Source organism: Hemicordylus capensis, chromosome 1, assembly GCF_027244095.1.
Source record: "Hemicordylus capensis ecotype Gifberg chromosome 1, rHemCap1.1.pri, whole genome shotgun sequence".
Classification (NCBI taxonomy): Eukaryota; Metazoa; Chordata; class Lepidosauria; order Squamata; family Cordylidae; genus Hemicordylus; species Hemicordylus capensis.
In genome coordinates, this window is record NC_069657.1 from 118,172,607 (window position 1) to 118,190,491 (window position 17,885).

General features: G+C 40.7%; 1 protein-coding gene across 13 annotated transcripts in view; it reads left to right on the forward strand.

Annotated features, from left to right (window-relative positions):
- SBF2 (SET binding factor 2) overlaps positions 1-17,885 on the forward strand; it is a 510,140-nt gene that overhangs the window by 354,157 nt on the left and 138,098 nt on the right. For all 13 annotated transcript variants that reach the window (XM_053274763.1, XM_053274792.1, XM_053274810.1 and 10 more), the window contains one exon: positions 15,804-15,872. In XM_053274763.1, the coding sequence (XP_053130738.1) occupies positions 15,804-15,872 (69 nt within the window). The remainder of the gene's footprint in view (positions 1-15,803; positions 15,873-17,885) is intronic.

Here is a 17,885-nt window from a genome sequence, read left to right on the forward strand (position 1 = left end):
TCCCCTTCATATTTATCAATTTTGTTAAGAGCATTTACACACAGCCTTTCTGATTCAAAAATTGAACAACACAGCAGTTGACATAGCAGATTAACAGCATCATATACCATTCATTTTCTCTCAGCTCCATATGGGTCCTTCTTTTTGGTGAAGGCAGAAAAAACTGTGCAGCAACAAATTAGTGGAAAAGGCATAAGTTAATTTTTTGATTGGCAAATGCATCTTGAATCACTTCTATAAATGTGGATTAGTACTACTACAGTGTGATGAGCAATGTATTGTAAAGGTGGATTTCATTAAGATCTTTTATCTTCTTTAATGTTATGAGGGGGTGCTGTTGTACCCCTCTTGGGACACAAGGCATGTTTATAAAGCAGGCAGTTTCCCAGAAGGATTTGACACCCACGGGCTTATATCTAAAAAAAAAATGATGAACATAAGAACAGCCCTTCTGGATCAGGCCCAAAGCCCATCTAGTCCAGCATCCTGTTTCGCACAGTGGCCCACCAGATGCTGCTGGAAGCCACAGACAGGAGTTGAGGGCATGCCCTCTCTCCTGCCATTACTCCCCTGCAACTGGTACTCAGAGGCACCCTGCCCTTGAGGCTGGAGGTGGCCCACAGCCCTCCGACTAGTAGCCATTGATAGACCTCTCCTCCATGAAGTCATCCAAACCCCTCTTAAAGCCATCCAGGTTGTTGGCTGTCACCACATCCTGTGGCAGAGAGTTCCAGAAGTGGATCACGCGTTGTGTGAAAAAGTACTTCCCGTTTGTTGGTCCTAGACCTCCTGGCAATCAATTTCATGGAGTGACCCCTGGTTCTAGTATTGTGTGAGAGGGAAAAGAATCTCTCTCTCTCCACTTTCTCCACACCATGCATGATTTTATAGACCTCTATCATGTCTCCCCGCAGTCGTCTTTTTTCTAAACTAAAAAGCCCCAGGTGTTGTAGTCTTGCCTCATAAGAAAGGTGCTCTAGGCTCCTGATAATCTTGGTTGCCCTCTTCTGTACCTTTTCAAGTTCAACAATGTCCTTTTTAAGATGTGGTGACCAGAATTGTACGCAGTACTCCAAGTGTGGTTGGACCATAGTTTTGTATAAGGGCATTATAATGTTAGCCGTTTTATTTTCAATCCCCTTTCTAATGATCCCTAGCATGGAATTTGCCTTTTTGACAGCTGCCGCACATTGAGTCGAAACTTTCAACGAGCTGTCCACCACAACCCCAAGATCCCTCTCCTGGTCCGTCACCGACAGCTCGGATCCCATCAGCATATACTTGAAGTTGGGGTTTTTCGTCCCAATGTGCATCACTTTACACTTGCTAACATTGAACCGCATTTGCCATTTTGTCGCCCACTCCCCCAGTGTGGAGAGATCCTTTTGGAGCTACTCACAATCCGTTTGGGATTTCACTACCCGGAAGAGTTTGGTATCATCTGCAAATTTGGCCACATCGCTGCTTACCCCTGCTTCTAGATCATTTATGAATAAATTAAAAAGCACCGGTCCCAGTACAGATCCCTGGGGGACCCCACTTCTTCCCTCCCTCCATTGTGAAAACTCTCCATTTATACCTACCCTCTGTTTCCTGTCTTTCAACCAGTTAGCAATCTACACATGTACTTGTCCCTTTATCCCATGACAGCTAGGTTTCCTCAGGAGTCTTTGATGAAGAACTTTGTCAAAAGCTTTTTGGAAGTCCAGGTAGACTATGTCAACTGTATCACCTTGATCCACACACTTGTTGACACTCTCAAATAAGTCCAAAAGGTTGGTGAGGCAAGATTTACCTTTACGGAAGCCATGCTGGCTCACTCCCAGCAGGGACTGTTCTTCTAGGTGCTTTACAATTTTATCCTTGAGGATGCTTTCCATCAATTTGCCTGGAACGGACGTTAGGCTAACCGTCCTGTAATTTCCCAGATCGCCCCTGGATCCCTTTTTGAAAATCGGTGTTACATTTGCTACTCTCCAGTCCTCTAGTACAGAGCCCGATTTCAGGGATAAGTTAAATATTTTAGCAAGGAAGTCAGCAATTTCACATTTGAGTTCTTTGAGGACTCTTGAATGGATGCCATCCGGCCCTGGTGATTTGTTAGCTTTCAGTTTTTCCAGACAGTTTGGATCATCCCTTGTCACTTCTATCTGACTCAGCTCTCTAGCCTCCATCCCTAAAAAGCCTGGTTCAGGAACAGGTATATGCTCAGTATCCTCTGCCGTGAAGACAGATGCAAAGAACTCCTTAATAATCCCTTTCACTCTCTCATTGTCTAATGCCCCAACCGCCTCCCTGGCAGGTTTCCTACTTCTGATGTACTTAAAGAAGTTTGTGTTATTCCCCTTGATACTTTTGGCTAAATGTTCCTCAAACTCTCTTTTTGCCTCCCTTATTGTCGCCTTGCATTTCTTTTGCCAGAGTTTGTGTTCCTTTCTGTTCTCTTTGTTTGGACAGGCCTTCCAATTGTGGAAGGAAGTCTTCTTCCCTTTTATGGCTTCCTTGATGGTACCCGTTAGCCATGCTGGCATCCTCCTGGAATTAGTGGTACCTTTCCTCCTTTTGGGTATACAATCTAACTAGGCTTCTAGTATTGTGGTTTTGAGTAAACTCCATGCACTCTGGAGCGAAGTGACTCTCCTTATTTCCCCCCTTAGCTTTCTTTTCACCATACTCCTCATTTTGGAGAAGTTTCCTCTTCTGAAATTCAAAATGTCTGTGTTAGACATCCTTGGTGATTCTCTCCCCGCATGTATGCTGAATTTGATGGCACTGTGGTCACTGTTCCCTAAAGGGTCGATGACATTGTCATCACGCACCAGGTCCTGGGTGTCACTCAGAATTAGATCCAAGGTCACCTTCTCTCTGGTCAGTTCCATGACCAACTGTTCTAGGGCACAGTCATTTAGCGTATCTAGAAATTTGACCTCTTTTCCTGACTTGAATATGAATTTTCCCAGTCTATGTGTGGGTAGTTGAAATCACCCATAATTACAGCCCTGCCTCTCCTTGACGCCTCCCTGATTTCCTCCTGCAACTCCCAGTCACTGTCAGCATTTTGATACGGAGGGCTATAGCATGTCCCCAGTAGCACGTTTCCTTTCCGGCCTTGTATAGTCACCCACAGGGTTTCTGTGGAGGACTCCAGTCCACCTAGGTTTTCTAGCTTGTTAGATTCTATCCCTTCTTTAACATACAGTACTACCCCTCCTCCAAGGCGCCCCTCCCTGTCCTTTCTATAGAGTTTATACCCAGGGATAACAGTGACCCACCGGTTCTCACTGTTCCACCATGTTTCTGTTATGCCCACTATGTCTATTTCTGCGTTAGCAACCAAGCACTCCAGCTCACCCATCTTGGCTCGGAGGCTTCTGGCATTGGCATACAAGCACCTATACACTGAATCTCTCCCCTGATGTATGCTATTCTTTTGACTCTTTGACCTGCTGGCACAGGCTCCCGTCTGCTCTTTATGCGTTTCTGCTCCGTCCCCTTCTGTTTTATTTGAATTCTTTGCAGCCTCACACTTTAAAGGATGGCTTTTGCCAAACGGGATACTGCCCAGCTCCCATCGGCTGTTCCCCAGGTGTCATTTTAAAAGCTGCTCTGCAACCTTTTTTATTTTAAGAGCCAGCAGTCTGGTTCCATCTTGGTTCAAGTGCAGCCCGTCCCTTTTGTACAGGCCTTGCTTGCCCCAAAATGTGTCCCAGTGCCTAACAAATCTAAACCCCTCCTCCCGGCACCAATATCTCATCCACGCATTGACACCCCTCAGCTCTGCCTGTCTCACTGTACTTGCGCATGGAACAGGTAGCATTTCTGAGAATGCTACCTTGGGGGTCCTGGACTTCAAAATGCTACCTATCAGCCTAAATTTGGCTTCCAGGACCTCCCGACTGCATTTCCCCACATCGTTGGTGCCGATGTGCACCACGACAGCTGTCTCCTCCCCAGCACTGCCTAGGAGCTTGTCTAGACGCTGCGTGATGTCCGCAACCTTCGCACCAGGCAGGCAAGTCACCGTTCGGTCAACACGCGGGTCACAAACCCATCTCTCTATCCCCCTAATGATCGAATCACCAACTACAAGGAGGCCCCCACCCCCTAGAGGAGTATCCCTTGTGCTTGAGGATATGGGCTCATCATCCACGGAAGGGGTCCCTTCTAAAGGAGCATTTCCCTCTTCCTCAGACTGATGTCCTCCTTGCCCAAGACCTTCATTCTCCCTGACAGCAGAGGAGCTACCAGCCCTGGAGTGGGATGCCTCTATCACATCCCTGAAGGTCTCGTCCACATGCCTCTCTGTCTCTCTGAGCTTCTCCAGATCCGCCACCTTGGTCTCAAGGGAACGGATTTGTTCCCTGAGAGCCAGGAGCTCCTTGCACCGAGCACACACCCATGACTTCTGCCCATGGGGCAAATAGTCGTACATGTGGCACTCTGTGCAATACACTGGGAAGTGCCCCTTCCCCTGCTGACCTTCTATTTTACTATTTTACTGAATTACAGTGTGAAGCTTTAAAATCATTATTTCATATGAACATGCAGGGCATTCCCACATGTCACAGAACACACAAGATGAAATACTTTACTTAACATCTTTACTTAACAGCATCTTTACTTAACAGTTGTTTTAATTACAAATTAAAGAGGATTGGGCTATTTAAATGACAGTTGCTACACTAATCACATAATATACAGATTGGGAGAAGGGAGGTGTGGAAAGAATGCAGGGGAATACAGAGCAGACAACATCTGAACCAAATTGGATTGAGAGAGAGGGAAGGGTCATTACAAAGATCCATAGGGGGCGCAGAGAGTTGAACGAATTTGGACCTGAGTGAGTCTGGGTAAAGGGAATGAATGGAGGTCAGTCAAGGGACCATAGGAAGGAGGGAGACATGGACAACTGCATCAGGTCTGCTGAGACCATGAGAGAGTGGTCTGTAGGAGAAGCTCATGCAGTGTCAGAACTTATAAGAGTATCAATAGGTTTTTGACAAAACTCTTGAGAGTCAACTGACTGAAATGGTTTCCTTCCCCTTGCAGTTCTCTTTTCTCATTAGCCTGCAGCTTGGCGGGGGTGTGTGGGAGCCTGACTGTTTGGTCAGGGATCCCGTTTTATTCTGAGGAGGAGTTGATCTCCCTCCCCATGGAGATTGAGACTGTAACCCAATTCCACTCATCTGGTAAAAGATATAACTCAGGAAAACCTTCTAGTCTAGCTTCTCCTCTAGGAGGAGGAAGGAAAGTGGTACTCCCTATAATTCACCTGTCCAAGGTGAAACACAGGGAATTTGGATCTCAGGGGAAGGATGCTGGAGTGCAATGAAAGGGTGAAAGAGGCAGCAATCCCAAAGATTACATGCCTTTGGAAGGAGGAGCTTGGGATCCATACTTTATACCATACTAAAATGGTATAAATTGGAATCAATTTATAGGGGAGAGATACTAAAACACTGAGTTATTAGTTGTCTAGAGGCGCTTCCTGTGTTCAACAATAGAAAAATGGGATTAAAAGAGGTAAAGTGGACTCAAAATGAACAAGACAAGGAGATAAGCTTATTTGAGTGGTCAAAACTGGTTTCTAAAAGAGCTGAACAAAAGGATGAACTGATCTTGATAATCAAAACTGGTATCAGGAGGGCATCCTGTTAGCCTTTGGGCTTAGGGGGCTCCAGAGGAGATGATTCAAAATAGGATTGCTGCCTGGAGGAGGAATGTGAAGGAATCCAGAAACATGCTGGGAAAATGACAGATAGTGAAGTCCTTTGCCTATGAGTCTCAGAAATGGCTAAGAGTGGCTGTGTGGAGCTGTCTATTTTAGATGGTGGGAGGCCTTTTGCAGACCCCTAAATAGAAAGGAAGCACACTCTATACTTCCTTCTGTACCCAACTCCCTAAACTACTTGTTGGCTTCAGTGCTGAACACTGCTCCTTCTGGACTGTAATATACATGCATACAGGTCCAGACAGGCCAGACTCCTCTTGAAGGGGTGTCAAAGGGTGTACAGTGAGTCTAAAAATGAGACTCATAATACTAAGTTCAAAGTGTACTGAAGGGTAAATCAATGTATCACAAATAATGTGTAATAAGATCAGCTTTGTGTATAATATCAACACAAACACACTTTGGGACTAGCTTGTCTGGTGCGGCTCAGGAGTTCATAGCGGCAACTATGGGCCTATCCCAATTAATTTTTGAACCAACTCATGTTGCCGGCCACACACTGGATTTGGTCTTCTGTTCGGATCAGGGGGGTGTTCCATGGTTGGGGGATCCAGTGGTTACCCCATTGTCATGGATGGACCACTACCTGTTTAAGGTTGGTATCATGGTCACAATCCACCCCTGCAGGGGTGATGGACCAATTAGGATGGTCCGCCCAAAAAGGCTGCTGGACCCATTCCTTGAGGAGGATGACCTCAAAACAGTGGTGCACCAGCTGGTAACCTCCCGGCTTGACTATTGCAATGCGCTCTACGTGGGGTTGCCTTTGTACATAGTTCGGAAACTTCAGTTAGTTCAGAATGCGGCAGCCAGATTGGTCTCTGGGGCAACCCGGAGAGACCATATTACGCCTATTCTAAAACAATTGCACTGGCTGCTGATATGTTTCCGGGCAAAATACAAAGTGCTGGTTATTACCTTTAAAGCCCTGAACGGCTTAGGCCCAAGTTACCTTAGAGAGCGCCTTCTTCTGCGTGACCACACATTATCTGAGGAGGTCATCTGAGAAGGTTCGTCTCCAGTTACCACCAGCTCGTCTGGTGGCGACTCAGAGGCCAGCCTTCTCTATAGCTGCTCTGGGGCTGTGGAATGCATTCCCTGCGGAAATCCGCAATTTGAATTCTCTATTAACCTTCAGGAGAGCCCTTAAAACATATTCGTTTGGCCTGGCTTTCCAGGGTTTTTAAATCTGTTTTAATATTCTAACCCGATTTTGGGGCTTTTAATCACTGTAATTGTTTAATTGTTGTTTTAAAATGTTTTTAAATTGTTAATTGTTACATTGTTTTTAATTTGTTTTAGCTCTTTATTGTTTTAGTGGTTTGTTTTAATTGTAAACCGCCCTGAGACATTTTGGAAGGGCGATATATAAATCAAATAAAAAAATAAAAAAATATATAAATATAAATAAATAAATAAGAAGAGGGTCCCACTCCTTTTTAAATGCTTCAAATTTATTTCTTAATAATGCTCTTAGCTTTGTCATTTCTGCCAACTCTAACACTTTTTAAAGTATCCAATCCTCTTTACTCGAGCAATGGATGTCTTTCCATTTGTATGCAAATGTCAATCTTGCTGCTGCTGTCAGATACATAAAGAGGATCCAGTATTTCCTAGGCAGTGAATTGTTGTCAATGCCTAATAGCATTGTTTCTGGGCTCTTAGGGAAAGTCATTTTAAACACTTTCTTAAGCTCATTGTATATTAAATCCCAATAGCCTTTAGACTTGTTACAAGTCCAACATAAATGTATATAGGAACCTTTACACTTGCAACATTTGTTTGACATGTTCTTGTACATTAAAGCCAACTGCTTAGGTGTTAGATGCCATCTGTACATCATCTTAAGATTATTTTCCTTTAAATTAGAACAGGCAGTGTATTTCATGTCTTCTATCCATAGTTTTTCCCATTTCTCCAAGTCTATATTGTAACCAAAATCCTGAGCCCATTTAATCATTGAAGTTTTCACTACTTCTGTTCTTGTATCTTCCAATAATAACAGATAGTACATCCTAGAAACTAGTTTGTGTTCCTTGTCACACAACTGTTCAAATTCTGACTTTGATTGATTAAGATCCTTTTTACAATCTTGCTTGAATAAGGCGCTAATCTGGTATATTGAAACCAAGAAATATTCCAGTCCTGCATAACATCTGCATAAGTTGTCGCTACATAGGCCATGTCTGTTGCATATTTTTCTGTTTTCTAGATATAACTTCCAGTGGAGATACCCAAAGTGGAATTTTTGGTTCTAACACAAGTTTGTTTTTCATCCATACCATATATAAGTTTTTGCTAACTTAGTGATTTAAGAAGTCTTTATTTACTTTTACCTTATCATAAAATAGATATGCATATGCCAACCATATCTTATATCGAATACTTCCAAATCTAACAGTCTTGGATTTTTTAATGTAATCCATTCTTTCATCCAGCTTAGGCATATTGCTTCAAAATATAACTTAAAATTTGGTAATGCAAACCCTCCTCTCTTCCTGTCGTCCGTTAGGCTTTTAAAATTTATTCTTGGTTTTTTGCCCTGCCAAATAAAGTTATTTACGTCTTTATACCATTGATCAAAAATTGACATTGTATTTATTATTGGTATTGCCTGGAAGAAATATAGCATTTTAGGAAGAACATTCATTTTGATAAATTCTTCCACTTAACGATAGATTCACTCTATTCCATCTACATAAGTCTATCTTTATTTCCTTCCAGATTTTAATAAAATTATTTTGAAACAATAAGGCATTATTTGTTGTAAGCGTAACTCCTAGGTATTTTACCTTTTTTTGCCACATTGAAACTAGATCTCAAGACAAAATTTTCAATATTTTCTTTGTTCATATTTTTAATTAATACCTTTGTCTTATCCTTATTTATATAGAACCCTGCCAAATTCCCATATGATTCTAATATTTCCAACAATGTATCAATTGACTCTAAAGGAACTTGTAAAAACACTATATCGTCTGCAAAGGCTCTTAGTTTGTATCTTTGTGTCCCTATTGACAATCCTTGTATTTTGGTCTCTTCCCTTATCATCCTGCACATAATTTCCAAGACCAATATAAATAATAATGGAGATAGGGGGCAACCTTGTCTAGTACCTTTTTGAATACTAAAATAATCTATAAGTTCTCCATTAACCTTAATGTTTGCTTTTTGTTCAGAATATATAGACCCAATCACCCTTATATAATTAGCTCCAAACTCTACAGTTTCCAGGGTTTTCAACATAAATTGCCAGGAGATGTTATCAAAAGCTTTCTCTGCATCCAAAAATAACATAGCCAGTTGTTTATCATTATGCTTTTCATAATATTCTAATACATTTAAAACAGTTCGCACATTGTCCTTTATTTGCCTTTTTGGTATAAATCCAGCCTGATCTTCATGAATTAGCTCTACCAAGACCTCCTCCATTCTTTTAGCAAGTATAGAAGCAAATAACCTATAATCATTATTAAGTAAGGAGATTGGTCTATAATTTTTAACCAGAGTTTGATCTTGGCCAGGTTTTGGTATTAATGTAATAGTCGCTTGACTCCATGAATCAGGGAACCAACCCTTCATCATAATTTCATTCATTGTCCATTGTAATGTTTGAGACAATACTTCACTAAAAACTTTGTAGTATATAATAGAGAGCCCATTTGGTCCTGGCGATCCCCCCCCCCCTTTGCTTGCTTATAGCATCCTTTCGTTGGAAATTGGAAGATTCAATATTTCCTGTTGTTTAGCGTTTAGTTTTGGTAAATTCCTTAATTGTAAGAATTGTTCTACTTTATTTATATCAACCTTTCTTTTTTGATAAAACTCCTTATAATATTTATAAAATTCTCTTTTAATTACTGACTGTTGGTTCATAATACCACTGGACGTACTCAGACTCATTATATAATTCTTTTGCTGTTCAACTCTTAATTTCCAGGCCAGATATTTACCTGGTTTATTTGCCTGTTCAAAAGATTTCTGGTTTAGAAATTTTAAATTTCTTTCCATCTCCTCCACCGTCAACATGGAATATTTGTTTTAATACCTTTAATTGTTGTATTAAAGTTTGGTCACCTTTTTTTTCCAATTAGTTCCCGTTCCAAGTCCTTAATTTGAATCTGGATTAGGTCCTTGTTCTCTTGTTTCTCCCCCCCCCCCCGTATGCATTTTGTTGAATAAAGAAACCCCTCATCACCGCCTTACTTGGGTCCCATACTGTCTTCATTTGTAGATCATCCTTTAGGTTTATCTCAAAATATTCTTTAAGTTTTTGTAAACCTAATTTCACAATTTTAGAGTGATTCAAAAGGGACTCGTTTAATTTCCATTGATAGTTTTTCTTTATTCCAATTTTCCACTTTATAAATTGAACAGAACTTTTTAAAAAACTTTAAACATTAATTAGGCTGGCATAGACTATTCTTAAAGATATTACTTGGTTATGATACAATTTTTTCTGTATTTTCACATAACGTATTCTGTTTGCAGGTAGATTTTAAAATTTGTCTTTTACAAATATAAAAGGTACTCCGTTATACTAACGAATATGCTCTAGGAAACTTTGAAAGAGTATGCCCACAAACTGGGAGATTGTGTAAAAGTCTGTGACACTTTACTAAAGGGACAGTAATCTTTCCATTATGTCATCATTCTGTGTAATGATTTTAACATCTGATATATTTGACTGAGCACTATTGACACAGATGTAGCAGTCTACTTATATGCTTATATCTAAACAGATGGTTTGCTTGGCACTGAAGAATGATGTACTTTTTAATATATGTATTCCAAAAGAGATGGTCGCTATGGATACATAACTGGAACACATGCGGGCAAGAGGGAGGTACCAGGAGATTCAAAGTAACATGCAGATACTTCAGTTTCACAAAAATTTGAAGGGGAGGGGACCTAAAGGTGCCTAAAAAACCCCAAACTATCCCAGTATAACTCAATGGAGTGGAATGTTTATGGACTCAAGGAACATGCATCCCAGAAATATGCTGCAATGCTTTGTTGCAATTCCATACTTGTGAAAAAGTATACTGAATTCTCTAGAGAGTTCTCAAACTCTCACACTTCTGTTTTCTAACATTTTTGTTATCGTGTTCAATTGTTCCAAAAGCATGGAGGCTGTACCTAAGTATGCAGCCTCCATGAGAACACCCAGGTGAGACCTGGCACATTCATTAGCCCCCACCCCCATACTGTGTCCAAGTACAGTCTTTGTCTGAGATATCACAGAAGTTTAGAGTTGTAACATTATAGGGAGAATATTTTCCCAAATACAGCATTTGTCTCCTATAGCATGGGGGCAGAGGCTAATCAGGGTATCAGAATGGGGGCAGGGCTTGCTGGCATGTTGTAGAGGCTGTACTGATGGTATAGCCTCCACACTTGCAACAACTGAAGAGAGCTTTAGATAAACACACTTCTATTTACATTTGTTTTTTGTTTTCCTCTTTTTTTCTAATATATTTGATGTTTTGGCTTTTTACAGTACTTTTTATTTATTATTTATTTATTTAATAATTTATTTATCAGATTTGTACACCACCCCAAACTTTCATCTCTGGGAGGTTAACAATAGCATAAAACAAGTTAAAACATATACAAAAACTTAAAACAATTTAACAATTTAAAAATCACCTGCAGATTAAAACCTTTAAAATTTTAAAGAACTGAAAAAACTTGGGTAAAGAGGTGGGTTTTCAAATGCTTTTTAAAAATTGTCAGAGATGGGGAGGATCATTTTCCTGTTCTATTCTTTAGCATACATGCCTTGGCAATCCCCTCTCTGCTTTTGGCATTTCCCTGCCTTTTTATTTCTGGATATAAGCAATTGCTCTGGATATAAGCCATTTTCTTTCTGGATATAAGCAATTTTAACTTCCTCCATTACTTTTGGTGTTCTGCACAAGTTTCTATGTAGTAGTGATTGTTCTTGTCTGTGGGACAACAGTTTGTTTTTCCTTCAGACCATTTTAGAAATGCCTCCATCTTCATTTTATTCATTTCCACTCATCTTTACATCCCCTTGTGTTTGACTGTTAATGCCCTTTGTCTTGACCTGAAGTAAATATCAGTTAATACTTTCTTTTCTATATATTCTGCCTCATGTTTTTCCCATCATAGAATTTCTGTGTTTACAATCTTTAATTTTATCTTTATATAGTACCTAGTCTATATAATATGTCTATACTTAGTCTAGGCACTTCATACACATTATTAGGGATGTGCATAAAACCAGTTCGCCCAGTTTGAATTCGAACCAGGTTCAAACTGGGGGGGGGGGTCGGTTTTGGTTTTGCTCGAACCACCCCCGGTTCGCTTCAAACCTCAAAAAGTAGGAAGGGTGGTGGGCACCCTTGGGTGCCAACTACCACCCAAGCCTCAAAGCAATTGGACATTCCTATGATTTTATATGAATTTTAAAAATATTTTCCATTGTTACCCACATAACTCCCTCTGTGGAGTACTTAGGGGCAAAAAGCTGGGGTGGGTGGTAGGCACCCATGGGTGTCTCCCACCCACAAATTCCCAAGGCAATTGGTTGCCCCTAGTATTAATGGTGAATTTCTGGGGGGAAATTCCCATAGGATTTAATGAGGATTTGGGGTGGCCCCGAACCCCGCCTCTGTGGGGTGGCAGCACCCCAAAGTGGGTCTGGAGTCATGGCAAAAATAGCCTCAGTCCCACCAAGAAATCCCCAGATTGATAGGAGTGATGGGTTTTTTTAAGGATTTTCTAAGGCATTAAATATATCTCATAGGGATTGCTTAAAAGTGTGTCACTGGGTGAAAGGTTAAGCCATCAATCCTTATGAGATATTATTTAATGCCTTAGAAAATGCTAAAAAAAACACCCATCACTCCTATCAATCTGCAGCCAAAGAGAATTTTCCAGGCCAGAGGCTTTGCTTAAATAGGTTTGAAACTCCCTCCTTGGGCTTTTGCACTCCCCTCCCCCAGCCAACAGGATGCCAGCTGTCAAACAGTGGCACACTCAACAGCCTACCAGAGTGCAAGACTCATTCTGGCCAATCAAATGATCAATAGCCCAGCCAATGCAAAGTCTGAAAAATAGGCTCACAAAATGGAGGCCAGGAGCAAAAGTGAAGAATGATCCACAAAATGGAGGACAGACACATACAAAGTCTTAAACAGACCCTAGGCACTCCATGGCACATTCGAACCGAGCCAGTTCGAACTCGAACCGGTTCGCACATCTCTACATATTATTGTTATAGCTGGTCAGTTTTTGGGGTTTGCTTTGATTAAAATATTCAAATTCAGCTGCTTTCATTTCTTTGTCATCATCTTCTTTACTCTTGTCATTCTCTGCTTTCTGGTTAGGGTGACATTTTTCTTCTGCTTTCCATCCCCCCGCCCCCTTCCATGTTATATTTTCTTCCTTGTAGGGTTTAGTAAGTCTTTCCTCCCACATAAACATCTTGGTAACCATTACCTATCATCCACTTGGTTTGTCTACTTCGTTGCTGACTATGATTCTTGACTTTCCTATCTTGTCTTCTTAGCTTTGGCTAATCCCATTTAACTTTAATAGCTGTTAAATTAATATTAATACCTATCATTGCTGCTTTCCTTCTCTCTGATCACTCTCTTACATGTTCTGTTTCATGGTCTTCTCCCTGTGACTTGGTGTCTTACTTCTTCTTTTCCATGGGATGCGTTTTTGAAAGGGCCCATAGCACACTGGCAAGCACACTCTTTCCACACATAAAGTCTCAAATTTATTTTTGAGATCCATTGCATATCAGGAACCCTGGGTAAGCAGACAATAATTATTTTTAAAAATGCATTCTGCATCCCCCTAAAAAAATGGGGGGACCCTTCTGAAGACTAGGACTGTGCATGCCACCTTATAAAGTTGGCAGCAGAGAGCAACATGAAAATGTAAGCGCTGACCTCTGGAGCTGGGCTGAAATGTTTGAAAGCAAGCATACAGGTGCTTGCTTAATGACATGGGTGCTCTGAGCCCAATACTCCTCCGCCCAGGATACTTTAGACTCTGAGCTGGAGTGTCCTTTTACTGTTTAAGGCCTGTGTTGGGGGGGAAATTGACCTCAGACTCTGTGCCCCAAGATCCTCATTCACTGAATTCTGCTCCCACACAGAGGACCTTTTGAAGTGCAAGGGGAGCACCCCTTCACAGTTTAAAAGACCTGTGGTGGAAGAAGTTGGCCTCAGAAAATCTACATGCTCTGACCTCTCTTCAAAGGCCAGTTGATGCTCCTCATAGGAGAGTAGCTGAAATTCTTCTGCTCAAGTGAGATGTTACTTGCTCAGGCAAAGAGGTTGCACTAGCTATCTCCAGAACAAAATCCATGTAGCAAGATATACCAATCAGCGATGGAGATCTGCATGTGAAAACAAGTTTTTGTGCCCATCACTTGCTGGATCAGGTTATAGGAGTAAGTTAGATACTTTCCCAAGTGAGGATGCTTTCTATACACACGCATTGCGTTCAATGGAATAGGAACATAGAAAGCTGCCTTATACCAAGTCAGACCATTGGTCCATCTAGCTCAGTATTGTCTACACTGATGGGGTGTGGCTCTCCAAGATTTTAAGCCTGAGTCTTTCTCATCCCTACCTGGAAATACGAGGGATTGAACCCGGGACCTTCTGCATGCAAAGCAACACTCTTTGGATGTTCATTTAATTTACTCCAGCAGGGTCTGCTCCAGAAAGTAATACACACAGATCTTCTCAGTTGGACTGCTTTCTTTTTGGCACTGGGTGAAAACCGTTTTATTTGTTGAAGCCTTTTAGATCTTGGTCTTAATACTGTTTTACTGCTGTGATTATTTGCTCTGCATTCATTGCCTTATTGATGGTTTGTTTATTTATTTTGCACATTTTAATACCACCCCATTTAGAAGTCCATGGGCAGTTCACAATCTAAAAACAACCATTAAAACAATTAAAACAATTTAAAAAACAAATAATAACTCTTAATTGTTGTTTTATTGTGTGTTTTATGTAAGCTATTCCTGACAACTGAAAAGCCAGGTAAAATATAATAAACTAGGAGGTGAGGCCTAACAATGACCAGGCAAAGTCATTTTGCATAGATTACACTTATAGGAAAGTTCAAGAAATGAAATATCATAGAATTTTTATTAATGTCTTGCATTGATTTCAACTTGAAACATAATTTGTTCTATTGAATAATTACATAGTAAATTTGAATCATAGCAAATTTGAATCTAAGAAAGATCTTCTCTTGGCCATGATGTCATTTTTGAATTATTAAGCTGATTTTTATGAAAAATCTGTTGAGAACAATAACAGTTAAGGTATTATTCAGAATTTTGTCTAAAAAATAAAATAAAATTATTTCAGTCTTTCACTCAGCATATTCTTGTGTAAAAAGTAATGCATACAGCTAATTTAAATTTCAGGATTGTTTATGTAAAATTTGGTATCTATAAAGTATGAAATTATTATTTGATATCTATAAAGTATGAAATTATTATTTGGTATCTATAAAGTATGAAATTATTTTGCACAAACAAATCCACAAACAGTCTCTTTCAAAACATTAGAGAACAATTTTTTATGGGGCTAACAAAGTTGATTGATTGATTCTTACCTTGTCCGCTGCTTTTCTCATGTGGTGTCTACCTCCGATTGTGAGCTTACTGGCAGGAATGTATGAGTTGAATTGGTTTTTGTGCAGCGCTTAGTTGTAACTGTAAATAGTTAATAATTATTTAATAGGCCACCCTAAAGGCATTTTCTGTGACTCTGCCAGCCACATTGATCTATTCTGTTACAATTGTAATACAGGTGCAAAGAAGCCTATAGTATGGCAGATTCCTAGGGTGTGTATTAGCTGCTGAGGACAGTGAGGCAGCTCAGAAGTATTATGTTTCCAATTTGGTTCAGGAAATTTCTTGGACGATATCAAAGGGCTGCATTCACTTGTATCATGGCTGAGCAGGGTTCCAGGGCAGGTCTCAAAGCTCTAGGTATTGGGGACATTATAATTAAGGTTGAAAATGCAAACTAATCATGACTTGCTAATTTTTGTGTTGTTCCTGAAGGATTGCTCAACTTCAGAAGAATACAACATCGCTGCAGCACTACTGCCACTGACAACTGCTTTCTATAGGGTGAGTTAGTCTATTTTTTGTTGGGAGCACAAGCTTATTGTTTGCAAATCTCTATATTCATCTTATTTTAAAGGAGGGAGATTATGCAAAGGTTATAGTTTGTCTTATCCTGAGTTCATTCAACTGAGAAAACAAGCTTGTAGCCAGCATCCCCCATGGCAAACACAAGGGATTCAATATGGCTTTTCCCCTTTAACTTCCAGTCTATGTGTCTGCATCAGAAACGGTTTTGGCTTCTGCTGACTTTATTTTATTCCTTTCCTCAAAAGTGCACGCGCGCACACACACACACACACAACTTGTCTCACAGTTAACCTGTAAGTGGTTAGGCCTGAGAGGTGAGGACTGGCCCAGAGTCACCCAGTGAGCCTCATGGCTGAGTGGGGAATTTAAGCCTTGTTTTCCTTGCTCCTCGTCTGATACTGTAACCACTACACCACACTGGCTCATTGACCTAGCAACAATAAGATGCAAGGAGAATCAAGAAGCAGCTGAGGGCTGCCAATATTCAAACTATTAGCGTTAGGACAAAATGTGTAGCAATGAGCAAATCTTTGTTGAACAGAGCCAGTGTGGTGCGATGGCTGCCTTAGGCAGCAAATTGGCAGAGGCCGCAGAGGTGCCTTATACCCACTGACCATCTCGCTACGTCTCCTCACCCCAATACTCCCCTTATTTGGCAAAGGAGATGATGGACACAAGGTTTCCCATTCTGCTGCTGCTGTTGCCACCACTACCATCTCCCTCTTGCTTTTTGAAAAGGCAGAGAATGGAACAGAGGAGTGGAGCAGAGGAGTGGAGTGTCTGACTCTACGAAGTTTAGTCTAAGGACACAACACGTATGTAATTAAGATAATGAGAGAGAATTTCTGTTTACAATGTGTTGTGGCTCTTGTGATGTCCAGTAAAATTCCAGTAGTTAATGCCCAATGACTAGGTTCTTGCAAAACCTAACAGGGCAGGATGTGACTGAAGAAATCCACAGGCTCTTAGCAATCAGTGTTAAATTCATGGACAAGAAGTCAGTACACTGGATGCATACTTGTGGCCTTGAAAAATATCTTGTAATTCTCTAGCAACAAACAACATTACATCTTCTTTTTAGTTAAATTTTAAATTGCTAAACCTAAATAATCAAAAGATTGTGATTCATTTAAGTCAGGATGAGCACTCACTATTTGTAGTAATGTCCTGTACAAGCAAACAACTTGAGCCTCTGGGGCAAAAAACAGTGTTTCTATTTTACTGTTAGTAATGCAGTTGGAATTTGTTTAAAATACAAACAACATGAAATTGTACTTGAGATAAAAAGTTTCCCATCCTGTGGACTGAAGACTGCCTGTGTTATATAAATTTTCTAGTACAGGTTGTTAAAGTAATGTTGCAGCAGAACATCAGATAATAAATTTACGCACACTAATTCTCCTAAGAATATTTCTACATTTAGAGAATCTCCTCCTTTCATTCTAAGGACAGGCTTCCAACCTGGTGTTGGGATTAAGATGGTCCTAATCCGTCTTAATTCCTGAGGCCTTGGCCCCACTTTTGCTGGGAGCTGGGGATTATATCCCAGTTTTTGAGATATAATCAGTGTTAAATTCATGGACAAGAAGTCAGTGCATTGGCGACCTTTTGAATTTCCCAGTTGCCATCAATTACATCAGTCATGGATGTCAGGGAGGCACTGTTTTTCCAATGATTCCAATCATTCTTGGAGGGATTGCAATTGTTTGGACAGAGCAGGTGGTGATGGCAAGGTGGCATGCCCTGAGGGTAGGCATCCTCTTTTTTCCCCTCCTCCATATTGAGCCCCACTTCCCCTTTCATGCACTTTTAATGGAAATGAGAGCAGTGCCTTCTCCTTTCTCTCCTCTTCCACTCTTAATCCCTTCCCATTTCATTTGTGTGCAAGGGAAAGGTGGTTTCACTGGGAGTTGTCTCTTTTGGCGGGCAAGACCTTCAGTCTCTTGCCCAGCAGCAACCCAGCTGCTGGCCTGTTATTGATGTTCAGTG